The 20,087-nt window shown below is 54.0% G+C and overlaps 1 protein-coding gene across 5 annotated transcripts in view; it reads left to right on the top strand.

The window, feature by feature from the left end:
* SMG6 (SMG6 nonsense mediated mRNA decay factor) overlaps positions 1-20,087 on the top strand; it is a 119,404-nt gene that overhangs the window by 40,555 nt on the left and 58,762 nt on the right. For all 5 annotated transcript variants that reach the window (XM_030028809.2, XM_030028808.2, XM_030028807.2 and 2 more), the window contains exons 11-12: positions 18,853-18,969; positions 19,493-19,661. In XM_030028809.2, coding sequence (XP_029884669.1) covers positions 18,853-18,969; positions 19,493-19,661 — 286 coding nt within the window. The remainder of the gene's footprint in view (positions 1-18,852; positions 18,970-19,492; positions 19,662-20,087) is intronic.

The raw sequence follows: 20,087 nt of genomic DNA, 5'->3' as shown, positions 1-20,087 counted from the left end.
CAGCTGACCCTCCGGAGTTTCTCCTCTGAGCAGTTGGGAGTGCTGGAGGTTGGCACAGTTGCCGGGAACTGTCGGCGCCTTTCCTTTCAGGGAAGGAAGCTGTCTCGGACTTGAGACACATCAGCAAAGTTCAGGTAAAATACTTTTGGCCCAGACACGTCTTCAGAGTCTCGCTCTCGGGCTCTTGAGGCTGGTGGCAGCAATGTTTAGACCAAAGTCTTCCTTTGCTTATTCCCCTCTGTTTCCTGTTTAAAAGGGAGATTGTCACATATTTGGGGATTTATTTACCGTAATTGGAGTTATTTTCCTGGCTGCTGGCTTCTGCCCTCTGATGCAAGGCTCCTTAGCAAAACGTGTGTCCAGAAAGCCATGTGACTTTTTTTCCCCTTGCCACAAGTGCCAGCAGGAGATGCAATAATCAACGCGCTGCAGGGAATTTCCACTTGCAGTTCAGGTTTCTGAAATCTAGACGTTGGCTTTGGAGGCAAAAGATCGAGTAGGGCTTTGTGGCAAGGAAGGGAAACGTTTCCAGTGAAACCAAGTGCTTGCTGGTGTGTCAGACTCTCCAGTCCTGCCCTCCAACCAAAGTGCGGCAAAAGTCCCCGTTGAGTAGCGTCAGATGAGCTCGCTGGGGGCTTCTGCCCAGTCCGCCTGTCACAGAGCACATCCTTACGTCTGCCCTTGAAGCTGTTCCATCAAACGCAGGGTGATACTGAGATCTCATTTCAGGGCAACAAATAGAGGGGAAATGATTTGTAATCACAAAGCTCGAGTCTGCTTTACAGCCAAGCTTCGGCAGCCCAAGCAACAAGTCAGGACAGAGCCGGTGACAGGCGAGGTCAGGTTGGAGGGGCTTTCATGCTGCGGTGCCACCAAGGCATGGGCCAGCTCTGCGAACACTGAAACAAAACCACTATTTCGGCAAAGTAGCAGCGTCGCTGTATAAAATGAAAGGCAGGAAATGGAGCGCTGGCACGCAGTGTCCATCTGTCCTGCTGTAAAATGAGAAAGGAGGTGCCTGAGGCAGCTTTCCCAGGGCTCTGCTTCACCCCTGCTTTGGTGGTGGAGAAAGAGGGGTGCCAGGGAGCCGGAGTGGGGTTGCACCAGGTGCAGCAGCTTTGGTGAAGCTTTAGATGTTTGCAGCATGACAGGAAATCCTCTTGCTTTTAAAGAGATGTTTCTGACTCTTTAATGTGCGTTGCGCCTTTGATTTCCTCGTGCTTCTAAGCAGCACCAAGTCAATTACTGTATTTCTGTTTAATTCTCTGAGAGAACATTGTATAATTAGGCTAATTATGGTGCTTTGTGAAGTTGTAAAACTCTTGATTGAGCTTGCGGGGCTGTTTTATAGTCTGCCAGGTGTAGGCAGGGCGGGCTGCCTGCCCCGTGCCCGTGCCCTGTGCAGGTTCGGGTGCAGCCTGCCAGCTCGGTGAGGGTAGCTTTCTTCTTGGGGGCTGCCCCACGGGCACCACAGGCTCGTCCCGTGCCAGCTCCATTCTGCCTCCATCTATTCGCAGGCTGCAGTCCCTCGGTGAATCGGGTGCCTGGTGCTGGGGGGGCTTCAGCTGGGAGCGAGCACACTTAGAGGCTTGTTGGGATCTCTTCTTGCCTTAATGCTGAGATCAGGAATGGCAGCATAGCTAAGGCTGTGTTTCTACTCTCAAGTGCATCTGCAGCTAGGAGGTGACCCCTTGCAGGTTTACATACGGAGACCTTTTATTTTCCCTGATTAGGGTCTGCCCGAGGCTGCGTGTGCCTGTGCAGCAGGATCTTGGCGACATGCTACTGGCTCTGCCTGTGCTAATTGATGGTCAGGAGGAAGGTGAGGACTTGTTGAGGGTGACCTTCAGGGGTCACCCTGGCTAACGTGATGCTCAGTCCGGCTTCACAGCCAGTACGGACTAGGGCAGTTTAACCCTCGCCGGGTGACAGCACTGAAGGTACGTGGCCCTTCTCTAATTGAAGGGTCATTTTTAACGCTGATTGATGTGGCTTGCGATGGCTGTGGTTAATGTGACCGTAGGGCTGGCTCATAGGCGACACGGAGAGGGCACGAGTGATTTGTCTGTCCGTTAGGTTGGCACGGGTCTCTGACGTGCGCTCTCAGGTCCCCCCAGCCTGCGGAGTGGGACGAGAGGCAGACAGGAGCACGTCGCCATGGGCTGGGAAGGAGATGCCTTCGGGATCTTCGAGTAGGGACAGCTTCGGCTGTGGGTTTTCTTCATTCCTCCTTCTCCCATCCCTCCTGGGAGCGTGCGGTCTCCCGACCCTGCCTCGGTGAACTCCTGGTGCTTCTCCGCCGGACCCAGGAGCGGAGCAGGGGAGTCTTGCGTAAGCAGCGCCTGCTCTCCGGGTAATGGCACGGAGACGGAGAAGGAGGCGCCAGCTGCCAAACGCGGGTTGGGAACAGCATAAACCCTTCAGAGCAGAGCCCGAGGAGCCAAGGTCTGACAAGACCTCATGCCTGGTGCTGGGGAGCAGGGTTCGTCCCACCCGGGGGGCCCCAAACCGTGCGCGGGGGCCGTGGCGGGGAGCGGCGAAACGCTGCCACATGGGCTCGTGTGTCTTTAAAAGCAGGCGAAGCGGAAGTGATGCTCTCGGGCACATCTGCGCGAGGCTGCACGGGGAGCGGGAGACGCGCCCCAGCTGGTGCGAGGCCCTGGCAGCCCCGGGAGCTGCCGTCTGTTGGGGTTTACTGCTGTCTACGTTGAAACACGGCTTGGGAAGCGGGGAAAGGGGGGGTTGGGGGGGGGGGGGGAGTTGGTGGCACGGTGCCAGTCCCGGTTCGCCTGGCCTTCTCGTTCTTCTCTCCTCCTCCTCCTCCCCGCTCCCTCCAATGCTTTAAAGTCACATTTCCAGGCCAGACATAGAATTAATCTCTGGGCACTTCACATTGCTGGCAGCGCAAAGCAGGATGTGGGATCTTTTTTTCTCTCTCTCTGCGTCTTGGCTGACTTTTTTACCTCTCGAAGAATTTGGAAGGGCCGTGAGATTCCCCCCGCCCCCCCCTCGCCTCAGTGCCGTGCAGTTTTTCAGCACGCTGATCACCCTGCTGTGGCTTCACCCTAATAGATTTCATATGCTGACACAGTTGACATCAGTACCAAACTATTTTACATGTGATCTGGTGTATTTCCTGAGGAAATCTGCAAGATATTTATTAAGAACTAATAAAATAAACCTCTCCATGAGCTTTTAGGTAGTTTTCAATTTTTCATGTCTCTCTCGTTTCCTCTTATCAATGAGTTTCTATTTTCTCCCTCCTCTCTGACCATTGCAAAAGGAAACAAAAATAAATGTTTTAAACCATTCCTGAATGGACACTGGGAATATTTCTGTAGTGATGTATTAGCAAAGTCGTATTTTTAGTGCTGTATTGTCAAGACTAAAAATATCCCGCTGCAGTGCATCCTTTTTATAGGGCTTTGTGTGTGTGTGCGTGTGTGTGTGCTGAATGTTGTACAAGTTTGCACCAGTGTGTAAAGGTCTGTCTTTGTACTACTGCAGCGTTGCCTCCCCATCGCAGCTGGACTCCATTAGGCCTTGAAAATTAAAGTAATCCTGGTTAAGAAAGAAAAAAAAAATTGATCAATCTCGCAGAGCCGCGTTTCCCCAGCTGAGCCTGGATACCTGCGTGGCAGCCCCGCTCTGAAAGACTCCAGCAGCCCGGGCTCGCGTGGGCCGGCAGCGCGCCGTGGGCCGGTGCTTTTGCCGCTGCGTTCCTGCCACGGAGGGTGTTCCCTGCCGCCGGCGTGCGCCGGGCTGAGAGCAGCGGCTCCGCTTTCCTTGCCGCCGCGCAGAGCAGCGGGGTTAAGGGCGAGCTCGCTAGCCAGGAGGGCCTGGCTGTGGGTTGCAGTCACCTAGTGGGTTCCTGCTCTTTTTTCACGCTCGGGAAGCCCTTCGGGGCCGCGCCGTGCTGGCGGGAGCGTGTGTGTAGCTGGGAGCAGGCTGGATACTTCACGGTTTCAGAGGAATTTTCTACCTTTCTGCTATTTCTGTCTCCTTCAATTAGTTGTGTTTGTAATGGAGGGAACCAAAGGCGGGAGCTGGGCTGAGAAGCCGCCTCCTCTCCGTCCCCCGCAGCCAGCGCGGGGGGACCCCCGCTCTGAGGGCCAGTCCCCCGAGCTGCGATGGGAAGCGGCTCCGTCTCTCTGCCGCGCGCGATCGATGCAGCCGTTTCCAAATATAATTTGCTCGCTGGTTCGCGTCCGCAGATACCCGGCGGAGCGCTGCAGCCATTGCTCTGGCCCTCGGGAACAGCCTTGCGTCACAGGTAGCGGGTGCTGCGACTGACGGGGGACCTGACGGCCGGCCTCGGAGCGCCGTGCGCACGGCACGCAGCGTTTTATGAACTGATGTGTCTCACGCTCCAGCCAGGCGCGAGCGTTCCCCGTCCGCCCGCCCCTCCGTCGGCTTGTCTCCTCTGAGTCACTCGCCGTTTTACTCGCGGGTGCCTCGCTTTACTGTCTGCTGCCGTCTGGAGAGCTGCAGCCTTTCAGCTTCCTGTAGAGCAGTTCAGCGAAAGCAGTAATTAGGGCCCGTAAAAATTTATTTTATTAGCGAGAAGTGTTGGTGGGTAATTGGCCATAATTTGAACCCAGCCAGATTGGAGATTAATAAAAAAAAAAAAAAAAAAAAAAAAATCACAGAGATCTTTTTACCAGAAACGCCAGGGCTGTTACTCGCAAACCCTTCCCCAGGCGGGTGGAACGGGACGGGACGGCGGCTGCTGCGGAGAGGGCGGCCGGCAGCGAGCGCCTGTGCTGTACCCGTCCTTGAGGGTGTTTGACACTGGCATGGGAAGAAAGGAAACCTTGTTTTCCAAGAACTCTGCTCTTTCTCAGCTTGATAAGCATTTAAAATAAAAGCTGCACAATTGGAATTGGCAGAGCATCCTCATTCTTTTGTCTGTCTGTTTATTTTTTTCCCCTCATCCCTCGACATGTGTGCTACAGCCCAGGGTTACTACACCCCGCAGAACCACAGGCCTGGAGCTCTGCAGGCGTGCGCTGAGCTCTGCCCACCCCCAGCCTGGCTCTTTGAAGCCTGGCAGAGCAGCGGAGATTTGGCTCCGTCCCCAGTTGGGCCCCGACCCTGGCAGCCTCCTGATGTCCAGGGCACTGAAGTATTTGACAAAATGTATGTTTTCAGCCCCTTTCGGTTCCCCCTTCGCTCGCAGGGCAGCAAACCCAGGGCTCTGCCTGGAGCTGGAGCAGTGGTTTTGGACCCGGGCTGTGACCGCGCTATACGGACCCGATTGCTTTGGTATTTATAGACTTCGTTAGAATAGCTTGAACGTGGCCAACACGTTGGAGCGGGAGCGATCTGACGGCCGACGCCTGCATCCTGCACGCTCATCACGACGGCTGGTGTCAGCGATTGGAGAATTAACCGCTCCACTCAGGGAGTAAGGAAGAGCCAAGCCCCTGCACACATGTCACGCTCAGTTACTGCTGGTTGAATCAGACCAGGGAGTTACTTCAGGTTACTAGTCCTGGTTGTTGCTTTGGTGTAAGGGATGGGGGTGTTACTTCAGGTTAGTAGTGCTTGTTTTTTGCTTGGCAGCCCAGGCTGGAACCTGGTGTAACTGTTTCCCAAAGAATATTTTTGGTTTTAAAACTGAAGGTCAGCAGTTCGCAAGTGCTGCACTTGCAGCCAACTCTGTGGTTCGCCTTGTGCCACCGGGCCAGCAGCACTTGAAATTCTGATCAATTGATCTGCAACAATATGAAACCACGAAGGGCGACTGCCAGTTAAAACTCCCCGTCTCGCCCCATTTTCCCCACCCAAAGTGTCTTTCTGCCCATATCCCCTTTCTTGCCGCCTGTCTCCCTCCCTCCCTTTCGGCTGTGTATTGGAGTTTTTGTCTATCTTTTTCCATCTCTCTGTCTCTTTTCATAACAGTTTTTAATAATGTTTTAGTTAGTTCCAGCCTTTTCCCTCAATGGATCCCATTGGAAAATGCATTTGAAAGGAAACAGTTATACACTTCCCTTCCTTTGAAACTCTGTTGGCACCTTTTCCAGTGCAGTAAACCATACAACATGGATTTTCAAAGTTTCCAAACACAGACATGCTGGCGTTAAATTTATGAAAAAATATTTTATTCGGCTGTATAGTAACTATAAGTCTCTGAGCTGCTGGTCACAGTGAAATCGAAGCTCGCTTTGGAACTACAACAGGTTTTCAAATCTCTGCAGGAAACGTAGCGGCGCTGGCTGTATGGGAGCCCGCAGCTCCCTCACGCCCTCCCGGCAGGAGACGTAGCAGCAAACGAAAGGGGTGCTGGGGCACCCCGGGGCTGAGCCCACCACCCTCGAGTGCCGCCTTTCCCTGCGGATGGCCCTGCTGGGAGCGGTGCAGCAACGGTAGCTGCGGGGAACTTCGCAGTCGTGCCAATCCTATCTCAAATCACTGGGGAAAAGAGGAATTTGGCATAAAACCGTTATGTCTTATGCTTGTTAATGAACATAGAAGGTTAAGGCTTTTTGGTTACTGAGTCCTGTGGCGGGGGGGGCTCAATAGCTGGTGTGAGTGTGTGCGTGCTGCAGTCTGCACAGGGGTTTGGGACCTGAGGCTCTGGCTACATGTAAGTTGTTGGAGCACCGAGATCATATTTTCTAATATGGGGGCTCGGATGTTAAACTTCCTGGAATGGTTTCTCTGCATGCTGTGGGTTTGTGCCTGTGGTCTCAGCCCTTCCCGTAGGGAATTGTTCACTTGACACCTGAGAACCTCCCTTTGCATGGCACTGCTCAGAGCAGATTTTTTCTGAATTTCCACAGAAGACCACGGCCCCCATTCACCACGAGAGGTCAGGTGGGTGAATCTGGCCATATCCTTGTGAGTACCGTTGTGAGGGGTTGTTTCCAAACAGCGAGCCTTGAAGCCTGTCCTCATCAGCGCTTCTGTGCACTTGAGATGTGGTGTAATGCAGATAAGGCCTCCTGTGATGGACGAGATGATGACGTGGCAGAGATCCTGGTCTTAATTTTCTTGTTGTCCTTTTGCTTGTAAAATTCCTTTCCCTTCACATGGGAGTTTTCCAGAGAAGTCACTGATTAAGTGTTATCATCATGCTCGGTGCCGCATGGAGCATAGGAAGAGCTAGAAGGTTCAGGTTCCAAATAATCGGATAGCATAAACTCACTGGCTTCTGTCTTAAAGCATCTCGGGTTTGGATGTTTTTCTGCATGGTATCTCTAACGTGTACAGATGGGGAACTGAGCTTAAGGAAAATAACAGGTTTTCTAGTTTTTTGACTGCTCACCTTGAAATGCAGGAGATGGAGTTCTCCTGAAAACAGAGTCCTTCAGGAGCTGCATTTATTAGTATTCAAAGCAGAGTTGCCCAGTGTCTGCAAATTTCATCCTCTCTGTGTCACCATGGCCAGCCAACAAATGAGAGAGACGCAAATACTGACCACATGTGTTGAGAGTGGTTATGGTGACTTCTGGATCCCCCTGGAAGTTCATGACCAAGGCAAAGACAGAATCTAGTTCTCCAGCATAGCGCTGAGCCATCTTAATCCCCAAAACATTACCGTGTCCTGCAGCCCTCAGCCTTACTGAATACGTGCACATTTCAGCACATCAGAAAGCTCTGCAGGAGGGTCTCTACTGACTGTTAATTTTCTGTGTTGACTGAAAATGGTAACCTGAGGGGAGAAAAAGCGATATGTCATTAGGACTACCTTATAATGCGTAAGTGTGATGGAGTTGACTTGAAGTTGCATAGACGGCTCTAAGTCTGGTGTTCTGACCTTTGAGCACTCAACTCTGTGGTCACGTAACGGTTTTTGTATGTGTAATTCCCATTGTTTTTAGAAAAGCGAGCTCCCCCGTGGAACGGGACTGACCTCATCTGGGATCCTTGGCTGGCACGTAAATCTAGATTCACCACACAAGCCTCTGCCACGGCAGGAACGCTGGAAGCGGGGCTGTTATCCTTCCTGTGCACCAGGCACTGGGGATGAGCAGCCGCTGGTGGTGCCAGCAAAGCAGCGTGGGGCCCTGGAGAACAGACTGCTATGCTATCACCTAGCTTGTGCTGCTTTGGGCCCCTTTTTTACCTGCCTTTGCCTCTCCACTGTCTCACCTGGCTTGGTTTCTTCTTCCCTTGCCTATCCAAGCAGATGAACAAGCTGCTGCTTCGGTTGGAGTGACACGTGAGAGCTGTCTGATAATGAGTACCCAGATTTCCAAAGGCCCCCACCTTGGCAAAGCAGGAGTGGACAGAGGTGGCAGAAGGCGCTCCCAGACCCTGCTGCTGTCCCCTGCCAAACTTCTGGTTCCTGCTCCAAAGTGTGAAGGTGCTAGGGATTTCGCTGAAATGGTCGAAGAATTTTTAACTTGAGAAGAACAATATATTTTCCCTAACCTCATTCTGGCAAATGGCTCAACCTTTGTAGATGAAATTTTCCCAATAAATTTAGCTTGAAGAAAGCTTTTGGCATGAAGGATCGCAGCCTAAATGGTTAAAGTTTGGCAAAGTTGTTAGGAACTAAAACCAGGGTCTCATAATGGAAAGTGTTAGGTAAGCTTCACTGTTGGCACAGCGGCTGGGCTGTGCCCCTCTCGGAGGGATGTCCTGATGCTGGGAGTGCCACTGGCACCGGCCAGGGAGGCTGGAGGGACTGAGCAGGCGCTGGAGGTGGCCAGGGGCTGGAGCAGGAGGTGAGGAGGCAGTTCAGGCCTGCAGGCATCTGATGAGGACCCTGGGATTTACTGCCTCCCTGGAGCTGGGGGGGCATGGGTTTCACTTTACATTTTGGCATTTGCTTTGCAAACTGACACACTGGCGCTCTCGTCGCTCAGGAAGCTGTAAAAAGAAGAGCAGCAAACGAGTGAATGTGTTGAAACGGAAGCTCCGCACTTTGCTGTTCCTGCCCCATCAAAGGCTGCTTTCTCCGAATGCGCCTGTCTGCAGGCGCTTTCTCTCATTAACTTTTACTCCAGGCTTGAAGCGCTCACCAAGGTTCACACCAGAGGAGGCATGTTCCAGGCTGTCTGTTTGCATTTGCTGCCAAAGACATGCCCACCTCCAGCACGGGAGGGGGGAGCGGTGGAAAAGGCTGCCTTTTATTTGCTGCGATTGTCCTGGTAAAACTTCACTCGGGGCTGGAGTAAATCTCTTGGGAAGCCCTGTTCACACCTCCTCCCCCATTGTAAATAACATCTGACACAATTATGGTTGGGCGCATACAGCTCCTGGGTGGGATGCTAGTAGCAGCTTGCCATGCCTGCTGCGTAGCACCGAGCCGGGCTCCCATGGCAGTGCGCTGAGGAGCGTGCTTTCCTCCCCGGCCCTTGCAGGGTGAGGTTCAGGGCTCTGGCTGTGCAGCCGGCTTCTTCAAGAAGGGCTGACAGATCTGTGCAGACAGAGGATAGGCCATCAGGGGTTTTCTTGTATCAGGGTGCATCGTCTTGCCTCACTGCCATGCCTCTAACGCCTTTTTACATTTCCATCCACATTTTTTCTTCTTTTGGTGCAGCATTCCCTGTTTTATCCGGATGCCCTCTGCACGTACCGAGCCCTGCTTGCCTTTGGCCCCTTTCACCCTTGCAGCCACTTCAGTCCCATCCTGCTTGTGCATCTTACAGCAAATATTCCCTCCGCAGCAAGAGACAGCTGGTGCCAGGCTGGTCTGGAGCTATATACATGCTGATGAGCTGGCTTGCCAGCTTGGAGGGACATACTTTCTTACGAGCTAGCCAGGAGTTATGTACATTTGGTTTTGCCAGCCTTTTAGCTGCCAGACAGGTCAAATTCGTGTAGCTGTCAGTTGTTGGCAGCAGAATGAGTGGCTCCAGGGATTGCGCAGAGCCTTGAGGCTAGTGAAGATTTTGCTATGCCTGTGTCATAAGTCCTAGCATCAGCTCACCCGCTTGGAGTGGCTCTGGTGAAGGCAGTGCTGAGAAATAATGGTTTAGCTGGTGGTTCTCCAGCCTTTGCCAGTGTGGGTGAGACTGCCCCAGCTGTGACGGTCTGGGACTGGCGTGTCTCAGCGTGAATGTGGCTAGTAAAAACTGGGACGTACGTGCCTCCATGGGCAGGAGTGTTTCTGACACTGCGTGGGGTGTTGCATATCCAAAATTGACTCCTGCAACCTTGCTGGGGCCAGGGATGCAGAGCAGGATCCTGACCCTGCCAGCTGGGTCAGGCACCCCAAGCGCGGAGGGAGAGCTCCGAAGTGCTGCTTAGTGCAAGTGGAAATGGCTTCAATCTGTGTTTTGACTGATGGGTCTTTTCAGGAAATTTCTGAGAATAACATTTCTAAAAATGGCTGCTTCTTTCCACTGATATTTCCTGGAAAAGGCTGCAGTTAATTTTAAACCACTATCCTTTTCCCTTTTCAAGTGGAAATGGCTCTGTGCTTGTCCTCAAGGCTAATGTCATTCTTTCTGTCCTAGCCTGGGTTGTGTGGTGGGGAGGGACAGTGTGGCACTGCCCTGGCCTCCTCTTGCAAGACCTGTTGGTCTTCCAGAGCTGCAGAAATTGGGGTGTTGGGGGCACTCTGTGCATGTGTCTGCTTTCCCTGTGGAAATGAATAACCGTATCTCCCTGAGTCACTTCACAATGATGTTCTCTGTTGGTGACTCCTGGCCCGTCCTGAGCAGACAGGAAAGCTGTCTCTAAAGTCATTCCCTTGCCCAGCCTAAAACTCTGTTCGCCGGGGTCAGGAAGGATATACCAAGCTGGTTATCGCACCCCAGGTGCAAGGATCCAGCCCTGTGCATGCATCTTGGGCTTGGGGATGGTCAGAGCCAGAGGTGAGTTCCCGGATCAGCTGGAGGGAGCTGGCAGCACAGAGCTGTCCTGGGCAGGCAGCCCCTTCGTGTCGGGCAGAGCACCGCTTCCCCTGTGGCTCTCGGGCAGGCTTGCTGCTTCGGGTGGGAATATGTCATTAATTTTTATACCTTCCCCTGTAAACCATCGACCCTTTTTATGATGTCATGAGGGATTCCTTAATTTTGCAGCTGCTTCCTGGTTACGTCAGAGAAGAGCCTCCCGTCCTAGAGCCCAGCGCTGCAGTCCAGAACGGCTGGAAACAAATGAAGTGTTGAATATCTAATGGCTTCCACAGGGAGAGCTGCTCCATCCTCCCCAGGCCCCCGGCATTCCTCACCTCCTAGGCCTCCCTCCCTCCCTCCCTCGAACAAGACGGGGCTTCAGCATGGAGCAGAGGGAGCTGCAGGCTCCTGGGCGGCCCCAGCTGCTTTGGGAACACGTACAGCGAGTTCCCCGGTACTGCTGCATGTCTGGGTGCTGCGGCTGAGACCCGTCTCCCCCGGGGCCTTCCTGCCTCTCCGTGGGGAGAGGTCTGTACGAGGAGGTGAACTGGGGGCATCCAGGTTATTACTACAATCCGAAGGTCGCTTTGGGGGGGTTTCAGCCCTGTGTGCTGCAGGTGGTGGCGTTCGGCTCAGCCGCAGGGCTGTGCCAGGAGGGCTGGGGCTGCCGTCGTGTCTGCTGCCTGCAAATTCAGAGTCAGGGAGCATCTTTCCAGGAAAGCTGCCTATCGTTCCCAGGCTCTTTGCAGGGTATAAGCCAGGGCTGAGCGAGTGCCTCCAGGTTCTCAGGCTCTTTCGGGGGCACATGAGTGCATGTGTGACTCGCTGGTTCCCAGTGGAGAGCGGGGAGTGCCCGTGACTCACAGGTCCTCTGCGAGGGGGTGTCGGGGAAATGCGCCGCAGCTGTAAGCATCCCTCTTGCTTTGCTGCTTTATATTCCCGCAGCAGTGGGACCAGCTGCCTGGACCGGCAGCGCGGCTCTCCGTACCCGTTTCCTGCAGACAGCCCCATCCCGTTGGGCTGCCCCGTAGCCCTGCCAATGCTGTGTCTGGCAGAGGGTGACTCACGGGGAAAATACTTTTGTGTCTGAGCAGTAAGAGAGCAAACAAATTGCCTTCAGGTGGTGTCAGCTTGGAGGTGACCAGCCTCTGTCTTCTTCCCTGCAGGGCAGCAGCCGGCTGGTGAATCAGTTGTCTGTGCCGCCGAGCTGCTGACACATCAGCCGGGTGCCTTAGGCACGGCTCGCCCGCAGCCCCGTGCTCACCGAGCTCCTCCACCTCCTGCATCCCCTGGCCAGCCCATTATGTCATCCTTGGGATTGTGTACGGAGACCCGTTCGTTCGTTTGATTGCCTTCACGTATGGTCCTTTACCATGTCGCCAGGGAAGGTGGGTTCAGCTGTTGCTCCCTGGGAGCAAAGCACATCCCTGCTGCTCTCTCTGCCTGCGCTGGGGCCACCTGCTGCCGGCGCCGGTCCAGGCTCCCCGGCCCGGAGCCACAGCTCAGGTTAGGACGGGGAGGCCAGCATGGAAACTGTCTTGCTGGAGTCTTCCCGACCCTTGGCTAGAGCAGTCCGGTTGCCTGAATCAAAGGAATCAGGTCTCCTTCGAGACTCTAACGCTTGTTGGCTGGTGTTGTTTTAACTGTGAAAGATTCAGCACTCCTTGTGTTATGTTAGCTGGGATGGATGTAGGAGCATGTCTGCTGCTTGCTTGCAAGCTCGGGGGTTGCTGTGACTCGCTTCCACCGCTGCCTAGAGCACGCTCGGAGCGGAGCAGCTGGGAGCCCTCACTTCCAGCCCCCCTGCTCCATCCCTGCGAGTGCCTCCCTGGCCGAGGCCACGTGGCCTGCGCTCGCTCTGCCCTGATTGTCCCTCGCAGGATTTCCTTCGGCACATGGCACTGGAGCGGCCACAAGAAGCTTCCTCCAGCAAATCCTTCTCCTCTGAGGCGGCTGTCCCTTGCATCGCTTGCTCTTTTCCCATTCCCATTTCCTGTGGCTGGTTGCGTTGCCCTAATAGAGGTTTGGCATTGCTGTTTTGCACACCCTAGTGGGAGAGGGGATGTGTTTATCACTTTTCCTGGAGATTATCTGTTTAAGCACTCTCTGACAGTTACAATAACAAGGGCAGCGCGTTGTGTTTCCCAGCAAAAGGACACTCGCTGCTGAAAGATGTATAGCACTAATTAGAAATACATAACATCCGGCCACATGGCAGCCTTCTCCCGGCCGCTCCATTTCCTGAGCTCAGACGACTTTGACGACAGTTGGTTTATGTTTTCCATGAATATAATGTTCTCAGAGAAACACAAATTTCTCCCCGTTAAAATTACGTCCCCTTTCTCTCCATCTCTCTCTCTTCCCCCTCCCCACGCACCCTTTCCCCTGCAAAGCAGGTAGATTTATGACTGCAGAAAGCCTGGGTCGGATCCTGCTGCCAGCTGGGTTGGAGCAAAGCTCACAGCCCCTGCGTGGATGCAGTGGAGAGCCCAGGTAGATGCTTGCAGAGGGCGCTACGGCAGCCGTGCTGGCCAACCCGCCCCGTTCCCCAGGCTCTCTGCAAAGCAAGCTGCCTCCTGGTAGAAAAACAGCACTCTTCGTGCAGACCAGTACCCAGCTGGAGGAAAAAACCCTCTTTCCTACATGCGAAGAAATAGGAGGACTCTTCTGCAGCTCAGAGCGTTTTTGTGATCTTCAGAAAAACCGCCTGACCCTGGTTCCCAGTTGCTTTTTCTCTGTGCTTGCAGTCTGATGCTTATCAGCTCCCATTTTTCCCATCCCATCCCCTCTCCCTCCTCTCGCTCTTGGGCTTTGCTTCAGAGCAGATAGCCTGGGCACCAGTTGGAGGAGTCTGGGTCCAATCTCCAGCTTGCCGCAAGCACCAGTGACTAGTACAAGGACATTTTTTTGGAGGTCCCTGCGTGCTGGATGGGAGCAGGGCAGTTGCTCTGCTGAGGGTAATGCAGGTTAGGTGTAAGGGCGGTTAGATGTAAGGGAGGTGGGAAGATGGAGCATGCTCAGGGAGGTGAAATCTTAGAAGGTTTTAGCTGCTGAAATGAATTCCTATTGAATATGGAAAAACTGCTGTATTTCAGATGTTTATAGCTTGGCCAAGTGTGGACAGATTTCTAGTAGGACAGGAAAACTCTCTGTTAAAAAGGTTATTCTGCAGCAAAATCTCAGATCCCCTTTCCAGGATTTGCAGTTGCTAGATTAGCTCAAGGAAAAGGTTGTAAGTGTTTTTTCTAACAAGGGTAAGCCACTATCTTGTTTCCTAGCCTCATTCTCACAAGTAGCCGAACTGTTTTGGCTAAAGATTTCCGGAAGAATTCGGGCTGAGACAGGCACCCAGCATGGAAACTTCAGCTCCGATAGTTAAACACTGAGCCAACTGGAAAAAGGGTCTTATGAGTGGCTAGTGTCAGGCAGGCTTAATAACACGGTGCTCAAAACCCTGCCTGCAAAAAAGACTGTCAGAGCTCGTGTCCCGCTGGCCCGTCCAGCATCTGGAGCCCTAAACTCCGCGATGGGTTTGCAGAGGGCTGCAAGGCTCTCGCTTATTTTTCGGATGCAGAAAGACAGATCTTCGAGGCAAATTCAGCCTATGAAGTGTGGAGTAATGCAAATTACCCAGGCTGTTGGTTCAGACTGCAAAGTGTTTGATGACATTCCTGGTTTAAAATACTCAGGCCTGCTCATTTCTAGCCCTGTGCAGCGTTGCATGTACCTTAGAGTTTTGCTGGTACAGCTGGTGTGGGGCTACAAGTGACCAAGAAACAGATCCAGCTTGAGAAAGCTCGTAGAGGATGGGTTTTTAGGCCGGCTCAGCTCCCTGCTGTGTCTGCAGCGTGGCTCCATGGGCCATGTGTCGGTACAGCGGGTGGTGGTGCAGCATGCAGCGAGGCTACAGGGTTACCCTGAGTCAGTCTTAGCTGCAAATGCTACGAGTCCTGAAGCCCTGACCTTAGGCTGTGGTTTCACAAGCAGTTATTTAGGTAGCAGTGCCAGCTTTACCCACCCTCCGCTCCCCCCCACATAGCACCTTTGATGGCGATGGCACAGCTGAAAGGTCACATTTCTAACCCCAGTGAGCTGCGTGATCTGGTTCACAGGGTGGCTGCGCAGGCGAGAGCTGAGAGGTGACACGGTGACAGGAGCTGTTTAACTGATGCCAGCATTAACAGGGATGTTTGTCTGGTTGCAGGGGAAGAAGATGGAGGGGGAATGTGTTGTGGTTGTTGGTGCATATAACCTGGTCTTGTGCTGGATGATTTCCTGCGGAGCGTCACCGTTGTGGCTGCTGGTGGCACAGAGGAGCCACACCTCTGACCACCTTGGGGCCTGCGACCTCGTAGCAGCTTCTTTTTCGTGTGATTTCTGTCTGTAGTCTGCCTGACCACCTCCGCTGTGCCCCAGCTGCGTGGCATGGCTGGGTGTGAGTACAGGAGGGTTATCTGATTACAGCCTAATTTGGGGTTTCAGGGGAGGAAGTGGAGTGTGGGTTTGTGGCAGCTTTAGCTGATGGGATGCCATCGATGCCACCTGAAAATGTCTCTGGCACCAAGCTTTTGATGACCGCCTGCGGGGATAGGATGCTGGATTGCCTGTGGACCTAATGCTGTAGTTCTGCTTCTCCTGCACCTGCTGTGGATCTTAGGAAACAGATCTGGGAATTACAGGGTTTGCCCTGACCTGGGCAGTCAAGATCTCTCTGCCTGCTCTTGTTGGTCTGTGGCAGCTGGTGTCCCCAGGTGATACTACTGCTGTTCAGCTGCAGGGACACGAATCATCTAAGCGTCACTCCAGCCTCCAAGAACATCTCTTTCTATGGAGTTTGTTTCTTAATGCATCGTGCATTATCAGCAGCACAGATAATTGCTCAGCTCAGAGGTAATGACGACCTGCGGGCTCCATTTGTTGCCCCAACCCCCCTTTCAGCGTATCTTCTGCGAGGTATTTTTCTCTTAGTGCTGGGGGTGAGAGACCTTGCTGTGGGTGCAGAGAGCTAGTTTCCTTACTGCCCATCTCTCAAAACACTCCACAAGTTTCTATCTAGACACCTCCGTTTCGTGATCGCTCTGCCCTTTGATTGTACCCTCACCTTGACTGTCTTCTGTGACATGGGCAGCCGGGGGTAGCCTGGGGTCTGCCACCCCACAGCCTCTGTGTCACGCAGTTGTGACTGCTGACTCCAAGCTCCCAGCTCAGCAAAAGCCGAGGCTCCCTGCCTTCCGAGGAAAGTGGTGAAAAGTCACAGACAGAAAGTTTCTCCTGATTTATGGTGCTTTCCTCTTTTGTCCTACAATTAAGCTCTTAAGAGCCCTTGCTGGCAGGGCTGGGAGCTGGAGTGCTGGTGTATGTTCAGGGGTCTTGAACAAGCACCCACCTGGACGCTTGTTCTTCCCTGCAAGGTTGTTGGGCTGGGGGAGCCTCTTTGAAATGAGGCTGACAAACTTGGCCGGGGAATGAACTTTCAGGACCAGGGGAGTTTTGTGTAATTTAATGATGAGATGACAACACCCACGGTAGCTGAGCTGGAGCTGTGGGGAAACGACTGTTGCTCTTACCTGCACAGTGGACAGCTTCGCAGGCTGGGCATCGTTGCGGTACATCGAAGCACCGTGGCTTTCTGTAAACTGGGTGTGAGCCGATGGGCACATGGTTCACGTCTGTAGCAATACAAGATGTTTGATGGAGCTGTGGCTGTAGTGCTCAGCTTGAGTGAGCAGGTCACAGATGGCTGTACCTGTGACAGCTCACGTGCAAGAAACATTTTTACTCTCTTTTGGTTGTTCAATGTTGTATGAGGAACTGGTAGCCTGCAACAAGAGCTGCTGGTGGCAGTGGGAAGGGCTGAGCCCCTGGTACAAAGCCTGGCCGTGGCCACTGCAGAGCATTGCTCCAGCGCTTGGAGCCAATCTCTGAAATACATCAGGGCTGTGCAGTGCTTCTGACCCTCAGCATTACGAAAGCCTTTAAGCTTTGCCTTTTTTGGAGGGGGAGGACTTAACTTTTGTACCAGCCCAGTTTGGGGGTGAGTCTGGCTTGAGCGCAGTGCCCAGAGTCCCAGTGGGGCTGCCCACGCAAAGTGCAGGGGTGCTTGCTGAAATGCCCAGAGCTTTTCACCCACCCTGGGGACTCGCCAGACTCAGGTGCAGCAGCATGACAGCCATGGTCTTGTTGTGTGCCCGTTTAAGACAAGAAGAGAAGAGTCCAGCATCTCACCCGAGTGCGGGAGGAGGGAGCACGGGGAAGACGACTGTGATTTCTTGAACTGGACTGTGGCCAGAGCACTGGGACTAACACTCTTAATTGTGGGAAAGGCTTCATGAAAGAGATTTACTGTCCCAGAGTGGTCACATCTTTAGTTTTATGTTTCCTCCAAAAGTTGACAGCCCCTGCAGTACAGCACTTCCTACCATTGCTCTGCGGCACTGGCTCAGCCCCGGCTCTGGGAGCAGAGCACCCTCATTCGGCTGCCAGGCGCCTCTTCTGCCACCCCGGGTTACCCTCAGGGGTCTCCCCACTGGCTGCTGAACTCATTGGCAGCTGTAAGAGCTGGCCAAATCAAGCCTACAGATCTTCCTTCCATTTTTTCCTGTATTTTCTAGGTGTGTTTTAGTCTTTTTCTGGTTGTTTTTAACCTCCCACCCCATTGCGCTGAAATAATTTGCACTTAAAACCCAATGTTTGTTCTCTGCACCTCAGGCGTTTTGCTAGCCTCGACTGAAACAGGGTCTCAATGTCTTGCTTTAATCCTCTTGCCCTTTGCTCAAAATCCCTCGTCTGCCACATCAGGGAAGTTCAGCTTCCAACACCTTCCCCTTGCCCGCACGCAGCTGATGCTCATGTCTGCGGCGGAGGTGCCTGGGAGCCAGGGCTCTGCGGGGGCTCTCCCTCTCCATCCCGATGCTGGGGCTTTGCTTGCACGGGCACCGGTTTGGAGTCACTACCTACATGTTTGCATTCACCGTGCAAATCCTTTGCCTGGCTTGCGGCAGCTTTTCTCACGGTGGCTGCCTGTCTGCAGGGTGAGGGCTGGAAGCCCTGGTCCTGCAGCGGGTGATGCAGAAGCCGGCGAGGAGCAGCCTGCACAGAGCAAACAGCACAGGCTGGTAGGAAACCCCCGAGTGGTGCGGGTGCATCTCATCCCACTGGGCAGCAGCTCCGCTCCCACACACCGCAGCGCTTCCCCGTCTCCCTCCGGGCAAGCCCCCAACCAGCCACTCCCCCCACATCTCAAGGGAGTATATGACTTGGGGGCAGAGGGGATACGGGGGGCAGAGGGGATTTGGAGGGCAGAGGCTGCCCCTAAGGCTTAAAAATCTTCTGCGAGCAGGCAGTGCGGTGCCTGAGCGAGCGCGGGCAGCCTGGCGTGCCCCATGGTGCCCTCGGCCTCACTAAATGTAACCCACACCCAGCTCCAGGCAGTTCCCTCGAGCCAGCTCCCCACTGCTCTCAGCAGCCTCAGAAGTGGTTTCTGGCTGGGTGTAGATGTGCCGGGGGGATTTGCTCTCACTCTGAGCCGGCTCTGTTTGGAAGAGCTGTGGTCGTGTGGCATCTACTTGAGTAACAGCTTCAATTAAGCTCTCTTGACAAGCTGTTGTGTGACTGGTGAACTAATGGGAGGAGCCCCCTCCTCAGCTGCTGAGGTTAAAACTCCAGCAGGGACAAAGATCAAACATGCAGCTAATTACCCTTTTAACACTTAAACATACCCCCCTCCTTCAGGGGAAGGCATCAGCTCCAAGCAGCAGCTTCTGTGCTGAGAGCCTCGAGTGCTGGCTCAGGCTGGGCTGGCTCAGCACACGAGGTGGGGTCGGGCATGACGTGGGCAGTGTGACTGCAGCTTCTTCCCACTCCAGAGTGGCTACTCACCACCTTCTTTTTTTTTACTCACCACGTGGAGCAATTGGGTCCAGGACAGGTGTGAGCTGGGGAATTGCCCACCCCTGCAGAGATCCCTGCCCCAGGGAGGATGCAGAAAGGGAGGCTGCGAAGGCGAAGCAAGATGGAGCATCTGACCTGCTCCCTGCTGAACCCTCTTTCTGTCTCCTAGAGTGCATCTCTGAAGACTGCCGCTCTGTCATCCAGGAACAGGCCACGGCCCTGGGGCTCTCCATGTTTGCACTCTTGGTGAGGAGGTGCACCAGCCTGCTGAGGGAATGCGTGCAAGGTAAGGGGTTACCGGCAGGATCCACGCAGCTGCCCACGAGGCAGCCTGGTGGCGTTCAGCCCCTTGTTGCCTGCTATTTTGTATACCCCTTCCCCTCTGCTGGGGCCCTTGGATTGTCCCCCAGCATCTCAAGCTCTGCCCAGGTTATGGCTGGATCACCTGGCAGGAAAGCCCCTGATGTGTGCAGACAGAAACATTCGGAACAAAGGGATGAACGCAGGACATGCTTTCTGCCAGCTATTGTGAAACTTCCCTAAACTGGAACCTCGGGATCGTATCTCTGACTGGTGCACTGGCACCCCACTGCTCTCAATAAAAGGGATCACAGATGTCCCGGCATGCCCCCCAGGCCAGTTGATGTAGGGAGAACAGATCTGTCTTTGCACTTGCTGTGGTTTGTGGCTGTTCCCTTGTGCGTCCGAGGCTGGGATGTTGGGATCCGTGTTGTGCATCCCCTGTCCCTGCCTGAGTCTGGCTCCTGGCTGCGGTGAGCTTCCTCAGCTCTCACATCTTGTATTTGCAGTTCAGCCACAAGAGCTGGAGCAGGAGGATGAGGAGGATGACATCAAGGTCTCTGCCTTGCCCCAGGACCTGAAGGAGCTGCTTCCCAGTGTGAAGGTCTGGTCGGACTGGATGCTCGGCCACCCGGACACCTGGAATCCTCCTCCGACCTCTCTTGAGCTCCCCAAACAGTACGTGCATCCTCCGGTCTGTCTTCTGGTGTCTGCTCCCTCCCTGGGCTCCTTGTGCCACCTTTCCCCCTCGCTCATGCTTATTCCTGGCTGTGGCACTCTGACCTGAGCACCCAGGAGGGGCTCACTGCGCAGGGGATATCTGGGGGGGGGGCTTGTTGCCCTTGGTGACACAGTGACTTTTTTCATGGATGCGTGGGTGGGCTGAAGTGTCTCTGAGGGGGCCTGACAGGTGCCCTTTGCTTCCGTGTGTTAGAAGACAGCCCATGAGCTGGATTTTTACCTTCTGCTTAGGATGTGCATCTGCTGTTGTTGGGATACGTCTCCTTCATGTGCTCTGCTGGCCCAGCCAGCTGAACAGGCAGGGCCTTCCTCTCTGCAGGAGGGAAGTCCATTTCCAGCATAAACATTTTGTTGCCTTTTTTT

The sequence above is a fragment of the Aquila chrysaetos genome, chromosome 10 (assembly GCF_900496995.4).
Source record: "Aquila chrysaetos chrysaetos chromosome 10, bAquChr1.4, whole genome shotgun sequence".
Classification (NCBI taxonomy): domain Eukaryota; kingdom Metazoa; phylum Chordata; class Aves; order Accipitriformes; family Accipitridae; genus Aquila; species Aquila chrysaetos.
This window is presented reverse-complemented; position numbering and strand designations above follow the sequence as displayed.